We start from the raw sequence: 19,090 nt of genomic DNA, 5'->3' as shown, positions 1-19,090 counted from the left end.
TAACTCATTTACTCCTTGTTACGTTGTTTCCAATGGTCCGACTTTGGTAACCTTTGTTTCCTAACTAGTAGACTCTATATGCCAACAAATGTCAGTCACTGTATGGTGGCAACAGTGGTGGCTCCTCAGCAGTCGGCATCTTTAATGAATATGCGAACCTGCAAATCAATTTCTCGAACTCTTTAGTCTCTACTGGATCTTCATTCATGTACATCCAGCCCTCGCCTCTTTCTAATGCCCTTACAAGCTGCTTGACACGACATCCCACATCCTCAATAGCTTTCTCTAGGGTCGCTTTGTCTAAATTCGAGAGGCGATGTTCACAAGTTTTAACCTCGGATGTTATATTTGCGAGTCGTTTTTCTCTCGCTACGAATTGTGCTTCATTCAGACGGTCGTGACTAAGGGATGCGAGTAGAATGTCTTGTTCTTTGTACAGCCTTAAATTGGACGCTCCATTCTAACCCGGGTTGAATAACAACATAGACGGCAGATTGCCGTAATATAGCCGTTTGTGGCTTTCCTTAGTATTGACACAACTAAAGAAATAAGATAGACAGATTGACCACCAGTCCATTAATAGACCCTTAGACTTTTTGGGTTAGATTCGGATTGCCATTTCTATGAGACACATACGCTCTATAGGGAAAAAACCCTCATAGAGCTTTTTCAAAATTAATATTCAAAATCAGAAACTCGAGAATCTAATAATCAAGAATTAGGGCATATATAGATGTGCACTATTGATCTTTAACAAGTAAAGGTTCATACAATTTTAAAGGTTAAACTTTCAAACAAAAATTTTAAAAGTTCATTATATGAGTTCGGATGTCAATTTTTAATTGAGGAAGGTCACTCAATTGACATGAAAGCTGAACAAATGACGTCACGCAAACAAGTTTCAACTGCAAAGCAGTAGAAGTCATTGAAAGTGAAAAAGTCAATGGTCGCAAGAATCATCGATTGAGACGACGAATTAAAAAAACATAGCAGAACAAGTCGTGACGTACAATTCAATTTTTTTTTATTGACTAGCCAAATAACTAGACCTAGAACGGACTATGAGTGAATTGGGAATACCATTTGTAAAAAAAACCAGGTCAAAAAAATTTTAAAAAGAACAGAAAATCAATGTCAAAATGCCGCATGTGGACAAAAACCACCAGCGAGAAATGGAAATTTGGTTGAACAAAAACCCACTAGCGAAAAAGCAAATTTTTGTTCAAACTCCGTTTTTACACTCTACTTTAAAGTTAGAGGGAAAAAATTTACGCCCCAAAACCACTCGGTTTTTCGCTCCACTTCCTGTTTCGGCGGGCAAAAAAATCGCAACTCCAATTTGACTTCAGAAAACTTGAAAATGTCTGAGCAGATCTTTAAAAAAGACAGCGCCCCAATACAATTCAAATTCTTTGAATTGTAACAAAACCACGATGTCCCCAATAATAGCCGCTAGCGCTCCGTGGCTATTAAAAAAAGAATGGTACTAAAAATAATAGCTCTGTATGGGTCTTGGTAATTATACTGTCATATATGACTTTTGATTTTGTAGAATCTTAACAAGCTTACTAAGAACATGAAAAGATTCTTGGGAAACATGAAAACATGATTAACAGTTCAGAAAAAACATGCTAGTTCACAAAGCACTTACTGGGCTTCAGTAACTATAATAGAGTTTTCTTATCTTTGTAGTCATATATCGAAAATATACTTGCACAAAAATTCACTATGGATTTATCTAGTTTGTATATGGCAGATTGCTGTGTTCTTTAGAGAAACGTGGATTTATTTTTTTGAAATATGATTGTTTGAAAAATTAAAATTCATAAAACATAGCCGGCAGATTGCCAGAAAATAGCCGCCGCTGATGCGCTTGATGCATATCGGGATTGAAACAGAAAAAGAAAAAAAGAAGAGACAAATTGATTGTTTTTTTTCAGTTTCAAAGAGTATTCTAATTTGGCGTGCAGTTTCAGTTAGATTCAGAAATTATACTTAATTCAGCTTGGAAACTGAAAGCTAATAAACTGAAAGTTAAGTTGATACCGATATCAGCTAGCAATCACTCTAATGACCTTTGATAACTTAATTCTCGACGACTTAATGAACGGGTATTATCGGTTTATCCCGTCTCTTTTGACCTTGCTCTTTTGAGTTTGACCATATTCACTATATTGCGTAACTCTATGCATGAAAGAATTTAAAATCTATTCATTTGAACCAGTGAGTGGAGTAAGTCAAATCTCAAACGTTAAATTCGGGACTGATGTAAAACGAAAAAAAAATGATCAAAAGATAAAGCGAATTGAAAAGAACATAGCAGGACAAGTCCTGACGTACAATTAAAAGAATTCTTTTTTACCAAACAAAAAATTGGACCTGGAATGGACTATAATCTAAAGGAAAAACCATTTCTAAAAAATATCAGATAAAAAAAATAGCCAGCAGGTTACCGGAAAACAGCCGCGATAGACGCTTGTGGCCTTAAATGAATTGAAACAACTAAAAAACAGGATGAACAGATCGACCACCAGTCTTTTGATAGACCACTGTGCTTTCTGGGTTAGACTATTACTGTCAATCTTCTGACACATAACAATTAAGGAAAAAGCCCTTAAAGAGCTTTTTCAAATTTGATATTCGAAATCAGAAAGTCAAGAATAATATTAAAGAATTAGGGCATATAATTTTGGCACCATTTAAATGTGCACTATTTATCTTTAACTAGTAAATGTTCATAAAGTTTAAAGGTTAAACTTTTAAATATAAACTTTAAAAGTTCATTATATGGGTGCAGAAATTTTTTTAGTGAGGTAAGTCACGCAATTGTACTAAAAACAAAAATTCCATCATGCACAAAATTTTTAACTGCAAAGCAGTATAAATCACTGAAAAAGTCAATTCCAAGGAGTCAGGTCGTAACAATCATCAGTGGAGACGACGAATTAAAAAACACGATGTCCCCAATAATAGCCGCTATCACTTCGCGGCTATTAATAAAGAAAACAGTAAATCAATTTCAAAATGCACTTCACTTCTTTCTAGGCAATCATTTTCACGCCATCGAGTTATTAGTTCTAGTTTTTTTTGAACAAGTTGAATTTGCGCTGGTGATTACTATGCGTGCAATTTTACATCGTGTTCGTGTTACAGAGAATTTTTATTCATTTTCTTCTTATTAAGTTAAAAGCTGGTTTTTTTAAATCTTCCAAACTATTTGTTCACTAGGGCAATCGTTTTCCTCAACTAGTTTTATAGACATTTTGTTTCTCTTAGCCAATTTGACAGATTACTTTTCACCAAATTCTACCATGTGTCAAAAACGTCAGCGAAAATTATACTTTGATATCATGTCAAATATGTGTATTGTTGGTTCCATAGATACTGCTTTGCCCAACAGCAGAACTGCAGGAGAGGAACGGCAGCCAAAATAACCTAGAGAAAAAATAAAAAGGCTTCGGAGCACTCATACTTCATACTCCATTCTGGAAAAAAACATGGTGAAAAACATTTATATTCAACAAGGCGAGTTGTGAGCTTTGGGACCCTGAGTTTATCTCCATTCAGGTTTAATCATCCGCAAACTAAATTTATGTCCTTAGTTTGAGTAAGTTTATATCAACACCCATTACAAACAACCGGACGACTTGCCCTCAAGTGGCCGACGAGTACATCCGTCTTAGGCAGCTAGCCTTAACTAAATGGAGGGAGTAGGTGGGTGAGTATGGAGGGAAATGAGCGCCGGTGGGGCGAACGTGCGGGGATACGGGTGGCTTGAGGTAAAGGGCGTAAAGTTTTGGGGGTCGAGGGATTTACGTGTGCGTGTGTGTGAGTGTGTGTGGGGGGGGGGGGTTCAAGTGGGGAGAGTTAAAAAGCAGGGTGTCCAAACTCTAACAACCGCTCTTCATATCATAATTATTTTCTTTTAAACTGTTTCGCATACTTAGAGAACATAGCCGGCAGATTGCCAGAAAACAGTCGCGATAGACGCTTGTGGCTTTCCATGAACTGAAACAACTAAAGAAATAACATAGACAGATCGACCACCAGTCCTTTAATAGACCACTAGACTCTTTGGGGTTAGATTAGGACTGTCAATTTTATGACACATACGGTCTGTAAGGAAACAAGCCTAAAACAGCTTTTTCAAAATTGTTATTCGGAAAAAAAAACTTGAGATTAATACTCAAGAACACGTGCATATATGTTTATCACTACTTGATAGATGCACACTATTGATCTCTAACTACCAATTGTCCAGAAAAGTTAAAGTCCCATAAGCTTGTTCAGAAGTCATTTTTTTCGAGTGATAAAAGCAGAAATGACGTCACGCACACAAATTTTAACTGCAAAGCTTTTTATTTAAATAGTAGAATAAAGTCTTGAGGTAATTAGTCTGTTAATGCTGAGTGTAAAATGACAACTAGGGCTACTCAGACCAAGCGAAGTCTGACAATTATCCATGTTTAGATTGAGCGCATAAGATTAGTGCTGCTTATCAGACAGAGAGCCAACCTTGAAAACTTTTTGGGTGCATGTATGACACATAAGTTCTTCTACAGGCACACTGTAAATTGAAAACTGGTACGTGTTCAGAAAATGAGCCATGTATAAAGGTAGACTGAAATGTTTAATCAGATCAACCGGTCCTGGTATACAATTGCACAAATGTCAGACAATTACTGGCACTTAATGTCATGTAATTTTTGAAATTATTCTGTTTTATCGCCGCTTGTTTTTATGCCTCCAGTTGCAATATGTGTTTTTATATAGCATTTTAATATGAAAACTCGGGTTGACCAAACCATAAAAGGCACCATAAATCGTACATTAATTACAATAGAACGGACCCCATCCCATACGGTCCATCAAAGCGACAAAAAATATATGACGCTCTTTATTGAAACTAATTTTTCAAACAGGTCCAGTAGATTGGCAGAAAATAGCCGCGATAGGCGCTTGTGGCTTCCCATGTATTGAAGCATCTAATGAAAACATAGCCGGCAGATTGCCGGGAAATAGACGCGATAGACGCTTGGGGCCTTCCATGAATTGAAACAACTAAAGAGATTAGATAGACAGATCGACCACCAGTCCTTTAATAGACCACTAAACTTTTTGGGTTAGCTTTGGACTGTCAATTTTATGAGACACATAAGCTCTATAAGGAGAAAGCCCTAATAGGGTTTTTCAGAATTAGGAATTTTTCCGTTTGTGCCCCTCAGCTTAGTGGGCGCATATGATTTGCAACCCTCGGATGCACGTGCAATTTTTTTACATAATGACTTAATATGTAATGGCGCGTACTCTGTAACAGGAGGCGCATAAAGTACTGGGGGCACAAACGGAGAAGATCCTAAATTTAATATTCGAAATCAAAAACTCAAGACTCTAATAATCAAGAATTAGGGCATATATGTCTGGCACTAGTTAGATGCACACTATTGACCTTTAACAAGTAAATGTTCATAAATTTTAAAAATCCGTAAGTGAGTTCAGAAGTCATTTTTCTTAGTGATGTAAGTCACTGAAAAAGTCAATTCCAAGAAGTCAGGGTAAGACGAAACAAAAATCTGTTAGACGAAGTAAAATAGCCTAGCAGGACAGGTCCTGACGTACGATTCAAAGAATTTTCATTGACTAAACAGAAAACTAGACCTAGAACAGACTGGCTTGAATGGCTTTGGAAAACCATTTAGAAAAAAGCCTATCCAATAATTTGAAAAAAACAGTAAATATCAAAGTGAAATTGCCGCATGTGAACAAAAAACAACAAAAAAGAAAGCAACTTTTTGTTCAAATACCGTTTTATCACTCCACTTTAAATTTAGAGCAAAAAAATTCACGCCGCAAACCCACTCGCTTTTTCTCTCCACTTCCTGTTTCGGCGTGACCAAAATCACAACTCCAATTTGACTTCAAAAAAACTTGAAAATGTTTGAACAGGTCTTTAAAAAAGACAGCGCCTCAATACAATTCAAATTTTTGAATTGTAATAAACCCACGATGTCCCCAATATTAGCCACCAGTTCTCTGCGTATATTAATAAGAGAATGGTAATAAAAATAATAGCTCTGTATGGGTCTTGGTAAATATACTGTCATATATGACTTTTGGTTTTGTAGAATCTTAACAAGCTTACTAAGAAATTGACAAAATTCTTGGGAAACATGAAAAGATGATTAACAGTTCAGAGAGAACATGATAGTTCACAAAGCACTTGCTGGGCTTCAGTAACTTTAATAGAACTTTCTTATCTTTGTAGTCATATATGGAAAAAATACTTGCACAAAATTTCACTATGGATTAACCTAGTTTGCATATGGCACTTTGCTGTGTTCTTCAGAAAAGCGAGGATTTAATTTTTTGAAATATGATTGTTTCAAAAATTATAATTTATTATACATAGACGGCAGATTGCCAGAAAATAGCCGCCATTGATGCGCTTGATGCACATCGGGATTGAAACAGAAGAAGAAAAAAGAGAAGAGACAAATTGATTTTTTTTTGGTTTTTTTTCAGTTTAAAAAGTGTTCTAATTTGGCGTGCAGTTTCTCTTAGATTCTGAAATTATACTTAATTCAGCTTCTAAACTGAAAACTAATAAACTGATAGCTAAGTTGATACCGATATAAGCTAGCAATCACTCTAATGAACTTTGATAACTTAAATCCCAACGACTTAATGACCGGGTTTTATCGGTTTCGAATTTTAACACCAAAGCAGTATAAGTCACTGAAGTCACTGAAAAAGTCAACTCCAAGAAGTCATGTCCTACGAATCATCGATGGAGGCGACGAATTTAAAAAACATAGCAGGACAAGTCCTGAAAAACAATTTAAAAATGCATTAAATTATGACAAGACAATCATTTTTGCCGCTTCAAAAGGCGGATGAGAGCTGTTAGTAACGAGTCTAAGAAATAAAACAACACAAGAACAACAAAAACAAGCAAGACCAAAAACTCAATTTTTATTGAAAAGACAGGATCAATATCAAAAAACAACTACTATGAACTCAAACTGCCAACTATATTACTGTATTTCTCATTAGCAACCTGTCATTAAACTTCGATGAGTACTCTCACAAATAATATTAAAAGAAAAGACAAAAATAGCCAAAGATTGCAATAAAATTTGCTGATTTTTTTGAGAAAACAATTAGTAAACAAAACGGCTACTGAAGGACACAATCACATCAATTATTTGAGTCATCACTGACACCTTGTTCAGACCTGTCATCAGTGAGATTAAGTGATAAGACAGCGATGAGTACAAAAAAGGCTTGCAACACAAAGAAAATCACTAAGATTTTTTTAAAACGAACAAGCGTATAATTCACGAAAACTGTGAACTTATATGACTTGCATTAATTGAAGTTTTTTTTAGCAGCCAATGAAACTTGACAATAAAGAGACCAAGAGATAAGACGACAAAGTTGCAAAGAAAAACTAGCAAAAACAAAAAAAATAATTATTATTATTTTAAGGAACTTGTGCCAAAGTCATAGAAAACACTAGCGTTGAGTAAAATTGATTAAAATCGATAAAGTTAACCCCTTTTATCAGCATCATAAAACCGTCTCCCACAAAATTAAATGATAACACATCAAAAAGTACAATAAATTTCTGCATAACTCAAAAATTCACTCAGTTTTTTTTAAGAAAAAGTAGTGTTTAAGTCATGAAAACCACTAGTTTTTCTCTCGAGCCATAAAATATGTTCTTTTATGCCTCATTAGCTGCCAATCAGACCTTTGATTGACGATACTTAGGGATCAGACAACAGATAATTTAAAAAAGTGGGCAAAGTCTAAAATTCACTAATAATTTCTGACGAAAAATAGTGGCAAAATCATAGAAAGTTTCAGCTGCCCCTTATTGAGTTCCAGCAAAAGTTAAAAAAACACATTTAGAACACATATGTGCCGTCTTAAAAGCGCTGAATGAGAGGAAATTGTGAAAACAGAAGTCAAAGTGACCCACCCATCTCAAAAAAAAGCAAAATGTTGGAACACCAATTTTTCACTCAACTTTAAATGTGTTTTGAAGAAAGTCACGCCGCAAACCTACTCGATTATTCGCTCCTTTTACTATTTCACTTTGACCAAAAACACGACTCGAGTTTGACTTCTCACTGACTTGAAAAATCCGAAAAAGCGTGAACAGATCTTTAAAAACATAACCGACTAAACGTCGGAAGAATTGCTCTCGAATGACTACTGGGAGCTTTAATCAGTCGCAGCCTGCTTCAGCCGGGGGGAGGGAGAAGGAGCGAGGAATCGGGACCCTAAATGGGTCTCAAAAGTTCAATAGTGGGCTCCAAATTTCCACATTAGAGGTTAACACATACCACTATTAAGATTTAAAGTAAAAAATGACTCCAGTTTCGGCGCACTTTTCTTTTGAGTTTTAGTATTAAATTGCCGCCAATTGATTTCAGCGTCTTGACATTGTGATTGAGAGAGAATTTTAGATCACGCGAAACGCAAAAAGTCAAGGCCCTAAAAGTCACTCGAAAAGTCAGAGTTGTCAAGCAAAAATTTTGCATAAAAAAGACACACGTTTACAATAATTGTTATGAAATTCGTTCAAGAGCAATTAAACAGACAGCGCACCAATACAATTCAAATTGTTTGAATTGTAAAAAACGATGTCCCCAATAATAGCCTCTATCACTTCGCGGCTATTAACTAGTAAGGCATAGAGAACTTAATACGCTTCGGGCTTTATCGGTCTATCTTGTTTTTGAGGACAAATAGTCAAATGCGTCAGATAAAAAATCGGTCATCTCATTTAAAAAGACCGCAGGACTAATATAATTGCTACAAACTTCGTTTGAGACAATTAATGACCATGACTAAGTTGGAGTGGAGCCTTTGTAGATTATTCTTTTCTTTTCTTTTGAGCTTTTTTCTGTTCATTTTGAGATCCCGCAGTGAGGCTGCCAATTTGACCAGTCCCTGCTTTTCATCCCACATCCTCTGCCACATACCATGCCAGTGGTCACTCACTTCACTCATTGGAATTTTACACTGAAATCATCAGCATGTCACAGATCGGCCCGTACATTGGGAGGTGAGAGGAGTTTGTGAAAGGGAGGGAGAGGGTGGTGAGCGCTGGTGCAAGGGGTCAATTGTGCGGGTTTAAGGGAGGTATGACGTGGAGTGATGAGTGGAGTGATGGGAATGTGGTTAAATTAGGTAGGGGGTAGCCAAGAGGGGGTCCATCTCAATTATTTCGAACAAAAGTAATTGTATCGTCTCTTGGACGATACAATTACTGACACTTAAATTAAGTAACTATTGGGTTTATTCTGTTTTAGCCCCCAGTGTTTTTATGCTCCCGTGACAAATTGCTTTGTTATACAGCAAGTTTCAATGTAAGAACCCTAGTCGAGAATTGACAGCTATCTTGTAGGAATCTGCCAGATTCTGACAGATTCTTCCCAGACGATAAATATTCTGCAAGAAACTTCTGACCGATTCCTACAAGATAACCATTTTTCTGCCAGATTCCTGCAAGAGAACGATTCTTCTGCCGTTTTTCTTATAATTTTTTATCAAGACTACTACAGTATAACCATTTTGGTGCCTGGGTCTTACAAAATAACTAATTGTCAGCTTAAGAAAAAGAAACATTTGTTGTAAGATTCCTGTAATATAAAACTTTTCTGGGAATACTTTCTAAACTGATTCTTCTCTGGTAATGCTCTCATGTACAACAACATAACGTGTACAAGAACATAACATGTACAAGAACTGTGCAACAACATAACGCTAATTGAGCTTGTAATGTATTCTCACAATATTTAATTAAAATTTTTGAAAAACTGATCAGAAAGAAGAAAATGAGGTTGTTGTATTTGTTTTGTATTTCCTTGAGGTACAATAAGTATATCATGCACTCTACGAGAAATCTAAACAAATAAAATTTTTGGAAACTTAACTCAGCAAACCATCATATCTAGTAACTTTTCATCATGCAATGTTCAAATTTTTTTCAAACAAGTGGTGTTCTTTTGTTAGATCGACAGGACACCTGTACTGGAAATAATTTCATAACAAAATTATTTGAGCAAATTATATACTATTAACTAATTAAAATACGACTCAACCGGAACGAACTCTTTCTATTTTAGCAGAATCTTGCAAGATAACCGTTTTTATGCCAGAATCTTACCAGATAGCCATTCTTCTGGCAGATAAACCGTTTTCTGGCAGAATCTTACAAGATAATCATTTTTCTGCCAGATTTTGGAAGATAACCATCTATCTGTCAGAATCTGAGAGATTCCTACAAGATAACCATCCGGTCTCGACTAGGGAAAACTCACAATCGCACGGGATGATAAAAGATATCTGCCACTAAACTGGGGGCCGAAGCGGACTAGATCTTTTTTGTAGTTCAATTTTTCACGTTTTCACGTTTTTAACCAGAAATTGTAAACTAGAATTTAAATTATGTTTTAATATCGACGATGCGACTAATACTAACACTGTAATAAAGCAACCCGTGCAAATAGTAGTTTAATTGAACTAACCCATGTGCTGATGTCAGCAATAATTCAGCTCAAATTCAGAGCTAACCCCCATAAAATTTTGAGAGAAATCTTCAGAACAGAAGCAGATTTTTCTATTTTTACCTGAATAGCATAGTGCAGTGTACGCCTCCTTAATGGCCACTGATCACACTCTTTCTTGTATAGGGTGCGCCATGTGTTACTGAGGAAATGAAAGTCATCTGTCATTGATGTTCCCTCGTTAATCCGTCTCAGTCGGGCTCTCTCAGCCCTCTCCTCTTCATCTCTAGTACGATCAGCATCACCATAAATGTCATCCCAGCTCTCATCCTCACGTGGGGTGGACCTCAGAACATCTAAAATTGAACAAAATACAGACAAATTAAAGTGTGTAAATTTATCGATGGCATCATTTGGGGTAAAATAAAATACACTGATGGGCAGTGTTTGCAACCCGCTTTTATTTTTTTCCCATAGTTCGTCTGCATACCGAAATATTTAGATATTGTGAGATTGTGGGTCAAATTTTTCATTGTGTGTCGGGTACACGGGTCAAGATGTGAACGGTTGTAAGCGCATAAGTTTGTTTAATGTGCTTGATAATTAACCGGAATTAATTTTTTTTGCTGGATCTTAATGTTTTCATAGAAACTCTACAGATGGATTGTCGAATTGTTCAATACAACTTTTTCTCTGATCATAAAAACCCACTGGTGTGATATACCTCTGAATATTGTTGGATCATAGTAAACCCGCCCAAATTGCAGCCTCAAAAAATATTCCTTGCTCGTTACTTATCCCACTCTAGTATTTGGTACTCGTGTATTCAAATTTTGCACAAATTTCTGAAGCTCTGCTCCTCGGATTCGATAGCTCAATCTGGTTGTAGACCATCAACCCTTTGCACCACAGCGCGACAAGTACTTAAATAATTATTTGCCTAAATTTATCAAATATATTGTAACTGAGCTGTGTGTAAATAACAGTATCATAATGCGTGCCTTATTTCAGCCAATAAGAGAAACGCATATATCAAAATACCATGTTCCAACGATAGGTATTTGTATTTTAACTTCTATGAAAACGCTACAATCCAACGAATGGAAGCTCGGTTTCTATGATTTTGCAAATAGCCATTGAAAGTATATATTTAAATGAAATTTCTATGATTAATCTATGTGTTAATGAAAATAAAAACCGTCGATGAAAACCAATGGGAGCACAATCAGCGTAGAAATTAAGTAGAAGTTTATTCAACATTTTGACTGTTCCTTTCTTTCTACCGAATCTGTAAAAACAAAATGTCAATTACTTCCTATCTTCCTTCCATTATCCTTCTTACAAAGATCTAGAAAACATTTCTGCATTTATCTTACTTTAATTAAACACTTCTAAAAATCTGAAACATTTAACATATTTGCTACAAAAAATTGCAGAAAATTTTTACCAACAATGAGCAGTAAACGAGAAAAAAAGTTGGAGCAAAACAAGAATGACATACAAGCAAACCGATTGTTTTGTAATGGTTAAGTAATGATTCTTAAATATTATCCTGCTAACCGATAAAATTAAGATAGCGCATAGCATTTGCAAATTATAATTCACTCCAGCGCACTAAAAAACCATTGGGTCTCTTTCAGATATCTAGAAACAGCGATCCCCACTGACCGCTTTCTATGGCCAATCTTCTCATTCACTTTGAGATACCTTCAAAAAATTGCAAGACGGGCATGGCAGTGAGACTCCGACATGCAGAAGCGTATCCACAGTCCTCCATGTACAAACAATAATTCCGCTATTAATTTTGATTTTCATGATTGTTCTATTTTCCTTTGCCTGGCGGCTTGCCTTTATATCGGCTTGCCTAATGGCCTCCTTATTCAGCACCGTATTATTGCAATCCTAATTTAACTGCCCTGTATCAACGATCATTGTTTTTCTTTCATAATTTCTGCAAGGTTCGCAACCTATAGCTGGCAAGTTGTCGCAAAATAGCTGCAATAGTTTTTGTAGAACTGCAGCTTTAATAGAGAAATGAAAAAGACCACAGCAGAGATATTGCTATTTATACAATTCCTGAATTGTCGTTTTCATTAAAAAAACTGCATAAAGTGTGTGTTGTACCTAATGGTTGCACTCATGAAACTTTAGTTAGAAAAACAAATTAGCATATCACACTTTTCGTCTTCAGTTAATGTAAAAAACTGATTTTGAATGTTACAAAAGTCCCTTTATATAGGGATATGAATCGCGTAAAATCAAAAACCTAATCACGTAAATGATCAAACAACCAAAAACCAGTACGAATAAAACTTAAACTGACTGCACGCGCGCAATTGAGTCATAATTCAAAATTCCTTGAATCAATCTACAGACTTAAAATTTAAAGCGAACATGCGATATATGTTCATAACAAAAAAATTGTGACCACGAAAAAAAGCTACACAGCCTGACTAGCTACCTCTGCAAATAAAACCTTCCGATGAAAACAAATGAGAGCTCAACTAGCGCAATTTTTATGTTGAAGTTTATTCATCATTTTGACTGTTCCTTTCTTTCTACCGAATCTCTAATATCAAAATGTCAATTACTTCTTATTTTTCTTCCAAGCTTCTTCTTACAGAGATCTAGAAAAAATTTCTGCATGTATCTTACTTTATTTAAACACTTCTAAAAATCTGAAACTTTTAACGTAATTGCTACAAAAAATGCAGAAAATTTTTACCAAAACTGAGAAGTAATTGCGAAAAAAGATGAAGCAAAACAAGGATGACATAGAAGCAAACTGATTGTTTTGTAATGGTTAAGTACTCATTCGTAACTGATATCCTGCTAACCGATAACATTAAGATAGCGCATAGCAAGCGGACTAAAAAACCATTGGGTCTCGTTCAGATATCGAGAAACAGCAATCCCCACTGACACTTTTAGATGGCCAATCTTCTCATTCATTTAGGGATACCATGAAACAACTGCAAGAGGGGCATAGCAGCAAGACTCAGACATGTAGAAGAGTATCAACCGTCCTCCAGGTACAAACAATAAAGCCGCTATTTCTAAAAACTTTGGTTTTCTTGATTGTTCTATTTTCCCTTGCCTGGCGGATTGCCTTTATAAAGCTTGCCAGATGGTCACCACTTTCCGCATCGTATTTTGCAATCCTTGCATAACTGCCTTGTATCAACGATCATTGCATTTCTTTCAATTGCATTGATTTCTGCAAAGCTCAAAAACTGTAGCTGGAAAGTTGCCGCAAAATAGCTGCAATAGTTTTTGTAGAACTGCAGCTTCAAAGGAGAATGAACTACGACCACAGCAGAGATATTTTTTTCTTATTATTGATAAATTCTCCTTATGATTTAGAAAGAAAATGCATAATTTGTGTGTTGTACTTATAAACTGCCCTCATTAAACTTTCAGTTGGAAACATAAAATGACATGTAAAACTTTTCGTCTTTAATTAAAGTCAAAACTGATTTTGAATGTTACAAAACTTTTCATAGGGAGATGGATAGCATAAAAACAAAATTTAATCATGCATATGATCAGACGACAACAAAACAGTACGAAAGAAAATTGAACTGATGGCACGCGCGCAATTGTGTCAAATTTCAAAACTCCTTGAGTCAATCAAAAGAACCATATGTGGTCATAACAAAAAATTGTGACTACGAAAAAAGCAACCTATCCTACCTAGCTACTCTTGAACATAAAACATTTTGATGGAAGCAAACGAGAGCTCAACCAGCATAAAAATTAAGTAGAAGTTTATTAGACAGTGTTCCCTTCTTTCCAGTTGTAAAAAAAAACAATTTCTTTCCTATTTTTTTCAGCTCTTCTTTTTATAAAAATATAGATAACTATTCTGCGTGTCTCTTACTTTAAATAATTACTTCTCCAAAAATCTGAAACCTTTAACTTCTTTGCTACATATAATGCAGTTAATTCCTGCAAACATTGAGCAGTAAACGCAAAAAAAATTGAAGCAAGACAAAGATGACATACAAGCAAACCGAATGTTTTGAAATGGTTAAGTAATCGTTCGGAAATAATATCCTGCTAAATGATAAAACTAAAATAAGTAATAGTATATGCTAATTTTAACTTATTCCAGCGCACAGAACAACCATTGGGTCTTTTTAGATATCGAGAAACAGCGATTTCCCAGTGACAACTTTCTATTGCCACATCTTCTCATTCTGTTAGGGACACCATCAAACAACTGCGACACGGGCATGGCAGCGAGAATCCGACATGCAGAAGCGTATCCACAGTCCTCCATGTACAAACAATAATTCCTCCAGTCGACAACGAATGTTTATCTTGCAAGATCTTGCAAGATTCTGGCAAAATCTTGCAAGACGATACATCGTCTTGCAAGATTTTCTTCCAAAATCTTGCAAGATCTTGCAAGAATCTTGCAAGATAACCATTCATCTTGCAAATATGCAAATAAATGGAACACGATCGAACAAGATCAAAATGAGACGCGAACATTGCTTCCCATCATTTTTTTTACATTGTGATACATAATTACAACCAAAATAGCATCAACTTTGTTTTCTTCCGCTCAAACTAAAAATTGAATCAATTTATAAAAAGAAAGTAAATTGTATTCCATAGAAGCAAAACAAGAAATTTTAAATACGAATTAATGTAAATAAATGAGAGTTACCAGTATTAATATCAATGGCTGTAATAAAATACAGATATCTGGTATAAATTTTGTTTCAAATGATCTCTGAAAACTCATTCCACTACATTTTGGTAATAGTTTGCGCTAAATGAGAGATAATGCTTCTAAAACAGCCAATGACAGCAGAGCTCGACCGGAACGAACTTGCAAGAATCTTGCAAGATAACCATTCTTTTTGCAAGATCTTGCAAGATAGCCATCGTCTTGCAAGATCTTGCAAGATAACAGTTCTTCTTGCAAGATCTTGCAAGATAGCCATTTTCTTTGAAGATCTTGCAAGATAACCATCGGTCTTGACTAGGGTCCGCTATAAATTTGGATTTTCTGGATTGTTCTATTTTCCCGTACCTGGCGGCTTGCCTTTACATCGGCTTGCCCGATGACCACCATATTCAGCACTATATTATTGCAATACTTACTTAACTGCCCTCTATCAACAATCATTGCCTTTCTTTCAATTTCTGCTCTTTTCTTTAAAAGAGAATGGAAAAAACCACAGCAGAGATATTTCTGGTTTTATCACAATTGCTGAATTGTCAGTCTAATTTAGAGAAAAAATTGCATAAATTGTTTGTTTTACCTAAAGGCTGCCCTCATTTAGCGTTTTAGTTAGAACAACAAATTAACATATAATAGTTTTCACCTTCAGTTAAAGTAAAAAATTATTTTGATTATTACAAAAGTCGCTCTTGAGAATGTGGTGGATCGCGTGTAATCAAGAATTCAATTTCACAAATGATCAAATTACCTCACTCCAGTACGATTAAAAATTGAACTAACTACTCGAATCAACTAATTTTTAAACTAAATTACTCGAATCAATTCGAATTTTCGGGAAACTGAAAATTCCCCGAATCAATCAACAGATTTCAAATTTAAAGCAAACATACGATATGTCGTCATAACAAAAATTGTGACAACGAAACAAAGCAACGCAGCCTGACTAGCTATTCCTGAAAACTTAATTTCAAATATTTTTACTGAGCAGCAAAATGTAGACCCGGAACTGACTAAAAACCATAAAAACAACAACAAAACTCGACCTGTAAAAAAAGAAAACAAAGGGCCACATGTGAAAAAAAAACTGCAACATAGAAAACCAAAATTTTTGTAACGCTGTTTTATGAAATAAAAACGCAATTGAGAGTGCAAAATTATTTGTTCAAACACCGTCATTTTCTCATTATAATTCAAAGTTATAGGGACAGCAATTCACGAAGCAAAAACACTCGCTTTTTTGCTTAACTTTCTTTTTCTCCAAAAAACGAAGGATGTTCTGTGAGCAAAATTCTCACACAATCAACAAATTTAATTTTAAAAATATGTAATCATCGTAATCAGTACTCCAGTCTTTGTGTACATATCTTTCCCAAATAGCCAGGAAATTTTGAAAGATATTTCGGAAAAATCAAGATCCGATCTAAGGAGTATGGGATCTCTTCTGTTGCACATCCCATTCTGGTGAGGATATAATTTTCACCCCACTCTCTTCAAATCGTAAAAAAAGTAAGCTGGAGTGATATAACTGCTACAAATTTCGCTTGAGAGCAACTAAAAGAACCGACAATAGTTTACACTTATCATGAATGTCTAGAATATGTCAACAGAGTATTTGTTTGACAGGGGATGGCAAGTATGGAATTTATTCAGAGGAAAACATGAAATCTTTACAAAATAAAGGTGAAAATTTGAAATGACAGAAAAATGTGGACAATATCTAAGGAACATGAGATTTGTCCTGTTTCACAACCCACTCTTGTAAGATATGCGTAAGATAAATGATAATGATAAAAGCGTGCAACAGAAGCAAGAGTAGTGTTTAAAGTGTGTAATTAATCAGAAAAATGTGTTAAAATGTGCACTTTTATATTAATGCCAGGAAAGTGGAAGAATTGCACCGAAAAAAAAACTGAAAAAAAAATTGTTATGTTTTAAAAGTGTTGAAAAATGTAATAGAGATATTTAATAAGAGGAAGCGTCGTGGAAAGGGTGCAAAATTGGTGATAATTATATGGAAGAAAACTTTAATTAAGGAATATGAGCTGAATTTGAAAAAAAAATTGACGTCTTCTGTTGCGGTCACCCAGTTTGAAGGTCATAACGCAACCAAGTAACAAAGTAAGAGTTGTCCTGAAAAAAGACTGGCGAGCGGTTGGCTTAGTCAGTAGCTATCTGCGGCTTAGGGAGGCTATCTTCAGCTTAATTTAGGAAGATGGGTAAGCAAGGCATTTTGAGAGCAGGAGAGGGGTGGTGTTCAGTGTTGGTAAGGGGCGGAGGGTGGAAGAGAAAATTGGAGGGGGGGGAGGGTTAATTAATGGGGGGAGGTGTCCCTCTGTGTGTGGTAAGTGGAATAAGTGGGAGGGAGGTCAAACTCTGAGAACAACCCTATACACCATTAATTAGTGATACCCCGGAGTTTGCCCAGAGAGCATTTCATCACTGAAACAGCCTCTATCAATTGCAACAAGTACAAATGAGGTAAAAATATCAAATCCTGCTGTGTAGAACCTGCTTACTGCCCCCGAGCTTTACCTGTTTATCTTATTTTTTGACGGAAAAATTTAATGGTCAGACAAAAACGATCACTTCAAAACATGGGAGTACAAAAATTGAGACTAAGCCCCCCCCCCCCCCCCCCCAATGTTTTTTATGACCCCCAGTTACAATTTATATGTTGTTAAATGGCACGTTACTATGTAAGAAAATAGCACGTGCACCTGGGGGTCATAAAAGATTTATGCTGACCAAGCTGGATGGGGGGGGGGGGTTCGAACAGAATAGATTCCAATTTTATTTTAAAAAAACATGACCAAAGTGTGCAACAACCCACTTCACCGCGGAAACTCGTGCTTTAATTTCTCAATGATTTACAAGCTGAAGTTCTATAACGGAAAAGGTCCCACACACCCTTTTATAACTGAAGGTTGCATAAATTACGGGGGGCACTATCAGAAAAGACTGAAAGTTTAACCTCGACTGAAATTTGAACGTGGTGGAGATGGCTGAGACACCTGCGAAATTGTATTCCGGCGTCTTCTTGAAATTGGTGCGCGATGTCTTAGTTGAGTGGACGTTCCAGTCAAGTGTGGGGGAAGCGATGGATGCGGAGGTTGCGTCGCCCCAAAGAACGCATTATTACTGCTGCTTGGCTGAGCTGCGGCAACCGCCGATGTTGAGGAGGTAAAAACGTCATCAGAGTCTATACTGAGATCTGAAAGAGAACTTAGGTCACATGAACTGTCACTTGATAAGTTGCCGTTACTTTGTTCCATTTCAAGGAATATTATTTCATTCCAATTTTCTTGAGGCTACTGTATAGTTTTTTTGCTTCAAAACAACGTTTTGTGTTCCCGCTTTTTAGTTGTGGCAGTCATATGGAAAGGTAAAATTTGGGAAAATCTTTTATGGGATGATAAGATATTCATTTTCTTAAGTATAAGCTACATGACTCTGCTTGGCGTCACAGAGAACTTTTTATTTATTAGAACAAAAACTTAGTAGCCCAAGGGACATAGTGCCCTGACACGAGGGTTCTTGCACCCGAGTGCTGGTCACGATGCCTGATGGTACTAATTTTTGGTTCTAATGTATTTAGAGAACCAAAGCGCAGAAGTGAAAACGCAAAGTGCTGAAGTTCATTTGAAATTGACGGTTTTATTTGGATGGTTTCTTTGGTTTATATATCAAGAGACGCTTGTCACCTTGGAGGCGTAAGATTTGTGTGCCCACTAAGGCGGGGGGGGGGGCAGAACTGATCCCAGAAAAGATGCCGTGTACTAATACCTAAGTGTTTTACCATACTGGTGATTTAATACCGCTTGATGAATACAGATAAATACATACACTCTTCCTAGGAATTTTTCCTGCCAGTGTT

At 36.0% G+C, this 19,090-nt stretch overlaps 1 protein-coding gene across 1 annotated transcript; it reads right to left on the bottom strand.

Annotated features, from left to right (window-relative positions):
* LOC142340770 (uncharacterized) lies at positions 1-18,629 on the bottom strand. Its single transcript, XM_075391475.1, has 4 exons — positions 18,188-18,629; positions 10,644-10,876; positions 8,876-9,033; positions 1-440 (listed from the first exon to the last, which is right to left on the bottom strand). The coding sequence occupies exons 1-4, from the start codon at positions 18,486-18,488 to the stop codon at positions 92-94; spliced, it is 1,041 nt and encodes a 346-aa protein (XP_075247590.1). The 5' UTR covers positions 18,489-18,629; the 3' UTR covers positions 1-91.
* Positions 18,630-19,090: the final 461 nt, after the last annotated feature.

The sequence above is a fragment of the Convolutriloba macropyga genome, chromosome 6 (genome assembly GCF_964194025.1).
Source record: "Convolutriloba macropyga chromosome 6, txConMacr16.3, whole genome shotgun sequence".
In the NCBI taxonomy this organism is placed as follows: domain Eukaryota; kingdom Metazoa; phylum Xenacoelomorpha; order Acoela; family Convolutidae; genus Convolutriloba; species Convolutriloba macropyga.
This window is presented reverse-complemented; position numbering and strand designations above follow the sequence as displayed.

Excerpts from the sequence above, each read along its gene's own strand:
- LOC142340770 (XM_075391475.1), bottom strand. The coding sequence starts at position 18,488 with ATGGAACAAAGTAACGGCAACTTATCAAGTGACAGTTCATGTGACCTA. Across the intron at positions 10,877-18,187 it reads ACGTTCAAATTTCAGTCGAG|ATGTTCTGAGGTCCACCCCA; the intron begins GTTAAACTTTCA and ends GTTCAATTTTAG. Across the intron at positions 9,034-10,643 it reads CACTGCACTATGCTATTCAG|TGTAAAATTCCAATGAGTGA; the intron begins GTAAAAATAGAA and ends TGATGATTTCAG.